At 44.4% G+C, this 12,502-nt stretch overlaps 1 protein-coding gene across 1 annotated transcript in view; it reads left to right on the forward strand.

The window, feature by feature from the left end:
- Positions 1-4,613: 4,613 nt before the first annotated feature.
- rbfox1 (RNA binding fox-1 homolog 1) overlaps positions 4,614-12,502 on the forward strand; it is a 41,453-nt gene continuing 33,564 nt past the window's right edge. The window contains exons 1-2 of the mRNA XM_068750264.1: positions 4,614-4,640; positions 9,509-9,775. Coding sequence (XP_068606365.1) covers positions 4,629-4,640; positions 9,509-9,775 — 279 coding nt within the window. The 5' untranslated portion in view covers positions 4,614-4,628. The remainder of the gene's footprint in view (positions 4,641-9,508; positions 9,776-12,502) is intronic.

A 12,502-nucleotide genomic window follows, 5' to 3' on the forward strand; every position in this document is an offset into this window, starting at 1 on the left:
GGGGTTATTACTTTTATGAATGTCACTTGGAAAGTATACCCCTAAATTTTAGATCTCATCAAGGTCAACTCCCGTGACCCGCAAAGAACGAATTAATGCAAATAGCCTGCATTTTTTTTAACAAGCAAAGCATATTGCTTGAATTCTGGACATATTCTTTGAAATACTGTATCCCAAATTATATGGTTTTGTTTCCAAGACTACTCATTTTAAAGAAAACGGAAAGCTTTGTGTGTGTGTGTGTTGGGGGGGGGGGGGGGGGGGCAGAAGGCACAAGATTAAAAATAGTAAAATGAGCAGAAGGAGTGATGATGCAATCGGGTATTGTTGTGATGATAATGTGTGGATGTTGTTGTTGAATCCTACATGGGCTCATTTTAAAGAGATAAAGTTGAAGTGTTTGCTTTTTATCTTTTAGAAGAAAATGAGAAAACAGGACAAATAATACACTCAGGTACAGTTGTAGTAGCAGTCGTCTCATTCTACGCTTAGTAGCAGTAGTCTCATTCTAGGCTTAGTAGCAGTAGTCTCATTCTACGCTTAGTAGCAGTCGTCTCCTTCTACGCTTAGTAGCAGTCGTCTCATTCTAGGCTTAGTAGCAGTCGTCTCATTCTAGGCTTAGTAGCAGTAGTCTCATTCTACGCTTAGTAGCAGTCGTCTCATTCTAGGCTTAGTAGCAGTCGTCTCATTCTAGGCTTAGTAGCAGTCGTCTCATTCTAGGCTTAGTAGCTGTCGTCTCATTCTACACTTAGTAGCAGTAGTCTCATTCTAGGCTTAGTAGCAGTAGTCTCATTCTAGGCTTAGTAGCAGTCGTCTCGTTCTACGCTTAGTAGGAGTAGTCTCCTTCTACGCTTAGTAGCAGTCGTCTCATTCTAGGCTTAGTAGCAGTCGACTCATTCTACGCTTCGTAGCAGTTGTCTCATTCTAGGCTTAGTAGCAGTAGTCTCATTCTAGGCTTAGTAGCAGTCGTCTCATTCTACGCTTAGTAGCAGTCGTCTCATTCTAGGCTTAGTAGCAGTCGTCTCATTCTAGGCTTAGTAGCAGTCGACTCATTCTACGCTTCGTAGCAGTTGTCTCATTCTAGGCTTAGTAGCAGTAGTCTCATTCTAGGCTTAGTAGCAGTCGTCTCATTCTACGCTTAGTAGCAGTCGTCTCCTTCTAGGCTTAGCAGTCGTCTCATTCTAGGCTTAGTAGCAGTCGTCTCATTCTAGGCTTAGTAGCAGTAGTCTCATTCTACGCTTAGTAGCAGTTGTCTCATTCTAGGCTTAGTAGCAGTAGTCTCATTCTACGCTTAGTAGCAGTCGTCTCATTCTAGGCTTAGTAGCAGTAGTCTCATTCTACGCTGAGTAGGAGTAGTCTCCTTCTACGCTTAGTAGCAGTCGTCTCCTTCTAGGCTTAGTAGCAGTCGTCTCATTCTAGGCTTAGTAGCAGTAGTCTCATTCTATGCTTAGTAGCAGTTGTCTCATTCTAGGCTTAGTAGCAGTAGTCTCATTCTACGCTTAGTAGCAGTCGTCTCCTTCTAGGCTTAGTAGCAGTCGTCTCATTCTACGCTTAGTAGCAGTCGTCTCATTCTAGGCTTAGTAGCAGTCGTCTCATTCTAGGCTTAGTAGCAGTCGTCTCATTCTACGCTTAGTAGCTGTCGTCTCATTCTAGGCTTAGTAGCAGCAGTCTCATTCTAGGCTTAGTAGCAGTAGTCTCATTCTATGCTTAATAGCAGTCGTCTCATTCTACGCTTAGTAGCAGTAGTCTCATTGTACGCTTAGTAGCAGTAGTCTCATTCTACGCTTAGTAGCAGTCGTCTCATTCTACGCTTAGTAGCAGTCGTCTCCTTCTAGGCTTAGTAGCAGTCGTCTCCTTCTAGGCTTAGTAGCAGTCGTCTCATTCTAGGCTTAGTAGCAGTCGTCTCATTCTAGGCTTAGTAGCAGTAGTCTCCTTCTAGGCTTAGTAGCAGTCGTCTCATTCTACGCTTAGTAGCAGTTGTCTCATTCTAGGCTTAGTAGCAGTAGTCTCATTCTACGCTTAGTAGCAGTCGTCTCATTCTACGCTTAGTAGCAGTCGTCTCCTTCTAGGCTTAGTAGCAGTCGTCTCATTCTACGCTTAGTAGCAGTCGTCTCATTCTAGGCTTAGTAGCAGTCGTCTCATTCTAGGCTTAGTAGCAGTCATCTCATTCTAGGCTTAGTAGCAGTAGTCTTATTCTAGGCTTCGTAGCAGTAGTCTCATTCTAGGCTTAGTAGCAGTAGTCTCATTCTAGGCTTAGTAGCAGTCGTCTCATTCTAGGCTTAGTAGCAGTCGTCTCCTTCTGGGCTTAGTAGCAGTAGTCTCAAATCTAGACCCATCTGTTGGCTGTCATCACTGACAAGATTTGTATTTTTCACGCACAGAAATATGAAAAATTCTGATCAATCACATCGCGTATTAACTCCAAAATGGTTTTTCGGGGTTAATGAGTGATGTGATTGGTAATTTATTTATGTATTGTAAATTGTAAAGACAGTAATATTACAGTGACTACAGTTGTGGATAGATTTAAGATGTGCTAAATAACAACCTTTCAAACAAGTGGTTGATTTTACTCTTCTAGTGAATTGAATACATTTTAATGATGGATATAGACACGATAGTTTATTGGTCTTATTCACTATAGTCATGGTTACTTTAGCCCAAGCAGAATATGCCATCTGCTTCTGAAGAGTTTCGGCTTTTACTTTTAATGCTCTGGGTTTTTAAGTGTGACTTTTTAAATATCACTTTTTAAATAGAATCAAAATGTGTGCAGTGGATTCATTGATATTTCATCATTGTTTGCATCGGCTATATTTTCACTTCACTCACCTTTTATTTTTGCCAGCTCTCTGACTGTTTTTTTTCTTAATGCATATCAAGTAAGATTGAAAGTGTGATTTATAGATTTTGGTCTACAACTATATTATATTTGACTGTGTTTTATGGACTGTAATTATCTTTTTTGCCCAGAGCATGTCTCACACACTTTGCAGATGTGACTCTGCTGCACAACTAAAACTGCAACAACATGCTAGTAAAGTGGTCGGCGCTGAAAGGGGGAATTGCTTTTCTAGCAACAGTTTCAGTACGAACCAACAAACACGTGCTGGCAGATATGAGCAATGCAGCATGCAATATCTTACAGAGTGAGTGAATGAGTGTGTGACACAAATAAACAGAGAGAGGGAGAGGGATACATACTTGTGCACTGAACTCTCTCTCACTCTCTCTCTCTCTCTCTCTCTCACTCACTCTCACACACACACCTGGGAAGAATCCACTCTTCCACATTGTGTCATCTTGCTGCTCCTTCCTCACACACTTCCTGCCTGGCCAATCTAACACTTAGGGCCATGACCGCTAAACTATTTGTGGGCCTGTAGATGATACACCGTGTCTCTGTGTGTGAATTCTTTCTCAAGAGTCATGTTCACTGATGAAATCCATATAACCCCAGATCTGTGTGTTACATGTGTTAATGTATAATCTTGAAGTAGAAAAAATGTTTGCATATTCTGTCAAAACAAATAGTTTGTAATATTGAACTTTATCAACATAAATATGCAGTGAATTTTCAGAAAAATAGTTTCCCCAATATTAGGACCACCGAAGCATATTATGATCCGCGTACATATTACATGAGAAAAAGACAGGAAGAGACGGAGATGAGAGCAAAACTTTCAAAGTCGGACAAATCTCTCTCGTACAGAGAATGTTTCACGGTAGTTTGGCGAGAAAGAGCGTCACGATCACTGGAAAAAATGATGAGATTCATTCCTATTGTTGCACTCTTGAAGAATGAAGAGTGTGTTTTGAAAGGACTTACTTTAAGTACATACAGACAACATATGTCACGTACGCCGTTGTTCTCCCGCAGCGCATTCTAAACTTTCTGTGCGTGGCTGCAACGTGCACTGTCAGACGTTCTCACCAAGCAGCACACTCCCTCTTGTGGCATATGTCGGTAATAACACCGCCAACGTATATTGCCTGCATGTAGAAATATGGAGTATAACATTACACAACAAACCCATACCCTGAGAATATCAGTAACAATACTGATACAATAGAGTAAAACATGATGTTCCTTTACCACCGGTGACCCTCTGAAATACATTCATGGCTAATATGTGACCTTGTTACCTGCAAATAAGCAAGGAAAACACGACGTCGTGTTCCTGTCAAAGGGCTTCTCCTGACAATGTTCTCAAACCAAATAATACGAACGAGTGATTACCGGAACAATGCGCCGTGCCTCTAGGAGCTGGTAGCATTACAATGACTATTCATGAATGAGAAACAATAAGAGTCGAATGAAGTCTATCATGGATTGGGATCTAATCTGATATTTATATAATATTAACAACCTGAATGGGAATGTCCTTATTTAAAGCTCCAATTGTCACAGGAGTGCAACGCGGGGAAAGGAGATGGAGGAGAATGCAGCTTTCGTTCACAGTGGCACCTCCTCCGTCTCCTCCTCCTCCGCTGTTCATTCTTGAACTACACACACACACGCGCACACACACACAAAACCATCCATAATTGATGCTAGCTCCAGGCAGACACTAGCAGGCTGGACCGTATAGCGCGGCTGGATGTGCATCGAAGAAGGCTGGGGCAAGATGGTCGAGCAGGTAGTAGTGACAACACTGTTTCTCCCCCCCCACCCCCCCACCCCCACCCTCTCTCTCTCTCTCTCGCTCTATCTGTAGTGTTTCTGCTGTGATTGTAGAATGCAGCATGGTCCTTTTGAGGGTTGTGTGTGTGTAGATGTGGGCATGCAGCGCTGCATGGGTTGCATGTGTGGGAGTCTGAGTGTGTGTGTGTGTGTGTGGGTGTGTGTGTGTAGGTGTGTGTGCACCATGTTTCAACCTCATCTGTGGTAGTAGTTAGCTAGAGTTTTTGAATTCATAATTTATTGAAGAATCAGAATCAGAAGGTGTTTATTACCATTCTCAATGAGGGTTTACAGACTAGGAATGTTTCTCGGTGAAGTCGTGCTACATGTAACAGTAATGACAAAATACAAAAAACATACAAGTACAGATACATCAGAAAACAGCGGCATCGGGAGTGGATACACAGACGTGTATTAGCAGCAGTAAAACTAGCGTAATCACGCAGTGCAAAGAGAACAGTGCAAGTTATCAGTTATGAATGTTCAAGAGACAGAATTATTAAGTGTTCGTGAGTCTTACAGCCGAGGGGAAGAAGCTGTTCTTGAGGCGGGAGGTTATGGTCCGGATGGACCGTAGAGGGAAGAGGGTCAAAGAATCCGTGTCCACGGTGAGAAGGGACGGCTGTGATCCGACCTGCACGCCTCCGAGTCCTGGAGACGTACAGGTCCTGGAGGGACGGCAGCTTGCAGCACGTACAATGCGAGGGAGGACGACCAAATGTGGGTGAAAGTCTCTGCAATATTTGTCATAGTATCTGCACATGTGATACTACAGACTGGATATGAGCTGTGATGTAGTGAATATTCTTCATCGTGGGTATGCATAAGAAGATAGTGATTTCACTAGTGATGTTTAAAGCATACAATCATCAAAAGAAACACGAGTAATGTTTATTACGGTCAGTGTGACTCCGTGGTGTGTGAATGTTCTCGATGGCAGTCTGTCGTAACATGTTGTGGACAAGAAAGGAAAATGTTTGGGTCACAAGTACACTGGTGCTCAGTTTGTTTAATCCTCTTCCAAGATGTGCAAAACCGTTATGTAGGGAAACTGTTGAGCCTTATGCAACAATGTTTAAGTGATTCTGCTTGTTCCAGACCTGGGCCAGGATTTACAGGGTCCTGTCTCACGTTACGCACATCTAGCAGGTTGTGTCAAATTCATCAACCCATTCATGAGTCAAGTGGTCCACAACTCCGGACCCACTAGAACAACATGAAGGAATGAGTGCTGATGCAGACAGCTTTGGTACCTGTGATAATAATAATAATAATAATGCATTGATTACATATAGCGCTTTTCTAGATACTCAAAGACCTTTACATTGAATGTGCATTATTCATTCACTCCACACTTGGTAAGATGGCAGGAGCGAGGCTGCCAATCTGAGCCATCATTCCTCCTGACCTCCACCGGCATTCACTCGCTCACTACATTCACACAGGCAATGTGGGTGAAGTGTCTTGCCTAAGGACACAACGACAGTGTACACATGTCCAAAGATTTGCATTTGACTACACCACAAATACAGAATTTCAGATGACGGTGCCCTTTAGATAGATAGATGGATGGATGGATGGATGGATGGATGGATGGATGGATGGATAGATAGATAGATAGATAGATAGATAGATAGATAGATAGATAGATAGATAGATAGATAGATAGATAGGTAGGTAGGTAGGTAGGTAGGTAGGTAGGTAGGTAGGTAGGTAGGTAGGTAGGTAGGTAGGTAGGTAGGTAGGTGGATGGATGGATGGATGGATGGATAGATAGATGTTAGTGATGTAACGAGAGGGGCGTAGCCACCTCTTACTGTCTGAATGATGTCTCCTTTAAGCAGTAAAAATACTGCAGCATTGACTTTAGAGCACGTTTTCATCGGCCAATTGTACAATCACTTCCTGCTGCCTCCGGATAGCAATAATGCGCCAACAATCCTCTGACCACACCTCATTTACACGAACATGGACACACAGATTGGTACAAGGAATACACAGTACTGTACTGCTATTTGGGCTGTAGCAATGACAGCATAGGAAGTGATTTCACCAGGACTGTTGGAACAAATGCAATTCCAGAATCAGATTCAGTAGAAGAAGTTGATGTGGAAGCATCAACCATTCACACACACCAGTGGATCAGGAGCAGCAACCATTCACACACACCAGTGGATCAGGAGCAGCAACCGTTCACACAAACCAGTGGATCAGGAGCAGCAACCATTCACACAAACCAGTGGATCAGGAGCAGCAACCGTTCACACAAACCAGTGGATCAGGAGCAGCAACCGTTCACATAAACCAGTGGATCAGGAGCAGCAACCGTTCACACACACCAGTGGATCAGGAGCAGCAACCGTTCACACACACCAGTGGATCAGGAGCAGCAACCATTCACATAAACCAGTGGATCAGGAGCAGCAACCGTTCACACAAACCAGTGGATCAGGAGCAGCAACCAGTGGATCAGGAGCAGCAACCGTTCACACAAACCAGTGGATCAGGAGCAGCAACCGTTCACACACACCAGTGGATCAGGAGCAGCAACCGTTCACACAAACCAGTGGATCAGGAGCAGCAACCGTTCACACACACCAGTGGATCAGGAGCAGCAACCGTTCACACAAACCAGTGGATCAGGAGCAGCAACCGTTCACACACACCAGTGGATTAGGAGCAGCAACCATTCACACAAACCAGTGGATCAGGAGCAGCAACCGTTCACACACACCAGTGGATCAGGAGCAGCAACCATTCACACACACCAGTGGATCAGGAGCAGCAACCATTCACACAAACCAGTGGATCAGGAGCAGCAACCGTTCACACAAACCAGTGGATCAGGAGCAGCAACCGTTCACACACACCAGTGGATCAGGAGCAGCAACCATTCACACAAACCAGTGGATCAGGAGCAGCAACCGTTCACACACACCAGTGGATCAGGAGCAGCAACCGTTCACACACACCAGTGGATCAGGAGCAGCAACCGTTCACCCAAACCAGTGGATCAGGAGCAGCAACCATTCACACAAACCAGTGGATCAGGAGCAGCAACCGTTCACACAAACCAGTGGATCAGGAGCAGCAACCGTTCACACAAACCAGTGGATCAGGAGCAGCAACCAGTGGATCAGGAGCAGCAACCATTCACACACACCAGTGGATCAGGAGCAGCAACCATTCACACACACCAGTGGAACCGATTCTGGGAGGAATTGGGGGGCTGTTATCTGATACCCTCTGACAGGAGGACAGCAGACTGGTGATCGAACCCCTGACCATCCTACAAACGGGCGACTGCTTGTATTTCAAGTAGAGAAGGAAAAGATAGATTTCTTATTTGTTTTACTTCCGAGCAAAATAAATCTCGCTCTCTCTCTCTCTCTCGCTCTCTCTTTGCACTTAGTAGAGATTTTTATGGTCTTCCTCCAGTTTCCTGTGAATGTGCGTGTGTGTGCGTGGCCGTGTGTGTGTGTGTGTGTGTGTGTGTGTCTGTGTGTGTGCAGCACTCTGCCACGTAAAGCATATTTCAGCTTTCTAAATGTGGTTCTCATTACACAGCAGAGCATTTAGCCAAGACTCAGTGCCTCTCTCTCTCTCTCTCTCTGAGATATATGTCCCACAGCATTAATCTCTCTCTCTCTCACACACACACACTGTGGGGCTATGATCACGTTTTTCCTCCAATGTTTCCACTGTTATTTTTTCTGCATTGCAGCAGCATAAACCTCATTCAGGACTCCTTTTGTTTGTTTTGCACAAAAAAGTCACTTCTGGGTATAAGTCTAAAGGACATTACACCCCACCCCTCCATGTTACATTTCTTTAACATGGAGGGGTTTCTCTACTTGAATTTTATGTCACATTTACCTGCATTTTCTTATATTATATCATATTATTAGGTTGTACTACGCACCGGACGGAGCAGTGCTCCTAATCTCTTTGTATATTCACTATGCAAAGACAATAAAGGCTTTCTATTCTATTCTATTCTATTTAGATTCTTTGTTTGGATTATGCTGCATTCCAAAAACAGACAATCTGAATTGATCGCTGATGACACGTTACCAGTGTTAACCTGCGAGCAGATTCATGGGCGATGTTGGAGAAAGAGAATGGGCTCAAACTAGACTGGGCAGTTTGAGCCAGATAACTTCCATTTGCAGTTTGTCCTGATGGTTCTAGATAAAATATCAACACACACACACACACACACACACACTGACATAGGCATTAACCAAATGTCGAACACAGCGTCTCTGTAAAAAGAGATAATATCTGGCAGGTTTTTACCGTTGTCTGTTTGCAGTTGTTTGGACTTGTAATAGCTTTATAAAAAAAATACAATTAATAGACCAACCAATTGTTGCGGGATCAATAAATGTGATGTAGCCTTCAGACATTGCCTCACTTTTTCTTTAAAAAAATAAACTGTAGCTCCAGGAATTTGCTCAACACAAAAGAAGGCAATCCATTTTGTAAAAACGGTTGCCATAGATTTGTGCGAGACACAGGTCCCGCCTCTCACTGGCCAGACGATCAATCGTGGTAAGGTGAACTGGGGCCCCAACCAGAAGTTAGCCCTCATTTCAGGAAATAGCCATTGCACATATAATTGTTTTGAGGCAACAAGTGAAAACACAATGAGTTGTGGCTACTTTGAGATTCATCCAAATATTGTGATGGTATTTTAGTTCAGCCTAAAGATGTAAACCAACCATCAGAAATCAATCCTGCACAAATGATCACGATTAGTAACTTACACAACGATGAAATGTTGAAATAGCCCATTAAATCGACATGTCTTTATTCATGCAGGGTAACCAGGACACACCGACACCACCGGATCCATCCATGGCTCAACCTTACCCACAGGCCCAGTTTGCCCCCCCTCCCCAGAATGGCATTTCAGCTGAGTTCTCGGCATCGCACCCCCTTCCACATCCACACGTCCACCCGCATCCGCACCCAGCAGCACCACTGGACTTCAGTGAGCATCCACTCAGCATGTACCAGTCCTCCCAGAGCCACGGCGAGCAGTGCGGCTCAGACGCCGGCAGCCAAACAGTCAGCGGCACGGGCACGGTAAGGACCCGGCGAGGACCCGGCAGAACTTCATTCTGGTCACAATAGGACTTTTCATCAGGGATCAGCCGATAATCAGCGCTGATATTTTAATCAGTCGATCCCTACTCTTTATTGTTGCTAAGCTTTTAGGTTCATATGAATTAGGGATGAGCAGGATGCTACAAAGATGCAGCGATTCCAACTCATCCTTTCACAGCCATCCCTGGGGGAGGATGAACAATAGCTTGGTGCAGCGACTACCTGCAGTACCTCACACATTCTATCCACTGAGTAAAGCTGGTTGATAGATATTGCAATTGTCTCACTGTATTTTAAAGTCACTGCAGTAGTATTTACTCTGACTGATCTGTTCTCTTTGGAAGGACAGTGCTTCTATCCCGAGTCCCTGCAGTTTACACTTTGAAGTGTCGCTGGGCAAACCACAAATTCCTCCCTGTGGCAGTTCCACTGGTGTGACAGGTTGTCTGTGCAGATCCTGATGAGGGGTGGGGCCTTGCATAGTCACTGTTATTGGGTGAATGCTGCTGTGAATGATCAGTCACACTAGAAAAGTGATTATTTATTATTACACTTACAGTATTGTTTATTATTTGCCTTCTCGAGCGTCAGAAATGAAACACTTGACAAAGTACTGCATGCTGACAGTCACAAATGGCCTGGTGACACAATGTGGAGCTCATGGTGCGGGCTATTTAATGGCACACGATCTGTGCCGAAACCAGGCAAGCCAATCAAAACATTCCAGGATTTATTCTCTGAACAAAATTGTGTTTTAGGTGTGACATGAATTAAACTGCGGCCCGGTGGTGCAGTGGTAAGCGCTGTTGCCTCACAGCAAGGAGGTCCCGGGTTTGAATCCGGCATGTGGCCTTTCTGTGAGAAGTTTGCATGTTTTCCCCGTGTCTGCGTGGGTTCTCTCCGGGTTCTCTGGCTTCCTCCCACCACCAAAAACATGCAGCTTAGGTGGATTGGTGATGCTAAAGTCCGCTATATATGGAGCTGTCCAGTGCTGAACCCAAAGTTCAACTTCAGCAGTGGACAGCTCCATATGTAGCCGGCTAAATATGGTGCTCAGGATCAGCACTGGGCAGCTGGATGCGTAGGTGTGAGTGTGTGTGTGGCTGATTGTCTGTTTCTGTGTTGCCCTGCGATGAACTGGCGGCTTGTCCAGGGTGTACCCCGCCTCTCGCCCATTGACTGCTGAGATAGGCTCCAGCTTGGCCTGCGACCTGATAACGGACAAAAATTGGTTGGAAAATGAATGAATTAATGAATTAAACCAATGAATGTGTCATCACTCATTCCCAGCTGGGCCTGAAACTTAGCTCTTGAAATTCTTGAAGATACAGAATGTGGCTATTAGAGTGAAGTCCCCCCCCCCCCCCCCCCCCAAAAAAAACCAAACATTTGAAATGAAATCGTTTGTCCTGTTATAGTTTTTAAGATAGTGGCAATTCATTTATAGGTCAATCTGAGGTCACTTAGTGCTCAGCAAATCATCTACATTCTACACACATAGTCATTAATGACGTTTTTGGAAAATCGCTTGTACAATTGTGTTCAAAAGAGCCAAGGTGTATCCTTCTGCAGCAATTAATTTTTATAAATAGACTCAGAGGAGTCAGTGTATGCAAGAGCCTCCAGTTCAAAGCCCCGTGCTCTTCCAGTGTGTTCTAACTAAAGAACATCCAGGCATCACTCCACACAGGCTGCTCCGAGCGCCCTCTGTCTGGACCAGGAAGGAAACATGTTGCCAAAGAGCTTTGTGAAGGCCAGTCCCAGCCTCGTGCGTGGATGTCTCAGCAGGCAGCACAATTTAGGGATTTTGTGCAAATTATTGGTGAACTGGTAAAGTATTTAACACCACTCCCAGATTGGAAAGCTTACCTGAACGAATGTTTTAGTGTCATGACTGGCAACCAAATAGCAAAACAACCTCCTTGTTTCATCAGAGTGGATGTGGAGCACTGCATAAAGATGATCTACCGGTGGGAGTGTCTCAGAAACAAGTGTCACTGTGTCAAGGATTTCTTTGACTAAGATCCTTAGTAAAATTAATGAAATCACAATATTTGCATCAAGCTGGAGAACTGTTATGGTGGTGGCACTCAGTGAAGGAGAGGGCAAGGATGATGCTGTACTACCCGTCACTTCAGAGGGCTTCAAAAAATACCTGAAGATCCAAAGTGCAGAAGAGACTGTCGTCACACCAGATGAGGAAAGCAACCCCCATCCTCTCCCTGACCTTGGGCATCCAGGTGATCGGGACACACATTTGGGGAAGTGGGTAGAGGACATATTTGAAGAAAGTCAATGCCTTGCCACAGCCAAAGTTGACAGAGACAACATCAACTTCTTGCCAGAGATTATTCCCCACGTAGAACGTCAAGCAAACAGCTCACTTCTCCGGAGTGGATTGCTGTCTCCATGCCTCCATGGCTCAAGCGCCACAGCAAGTTCTGCCTCAGTTGGATTGGAATGCAAAACTCGTAAACACAGACTTTTTAACTCGAAAGACAGATCCAGTGTTACTTCAATAGAGGTTTAATAACTCATCAGGCTTGCAGTTTGTCTTAGCTTTAAACTTTGGTGAGAGTGTTTTCTAAAACACTAAAGAGCCAAACTAGATAATAACCTTTAACGCTTTATAGCAGTGGTCCCCAACGTTTTTCCTGCCATGGACCGGTTTCATCCCGGGCAATTTTTTCATGGACCGGGGGGTTA

The sequence above is a fragment of the Brachionichthys hirsutus genome, chromosome 16 (genome assembly GCF_040956055.1).
Source record: "Brachionichthys hirsutus isolate HB-005 chromosome 16, CSIRO-AGI_Bhir_v1, whole genome shotgun sequence".
Lineage (NCBI taxonomy): Eukaryota > Metazoa > Chordata > Actinopteri > Lophiiformes > Brachionichthyidae > Brachionichthys > Brachionichthys hirsutus.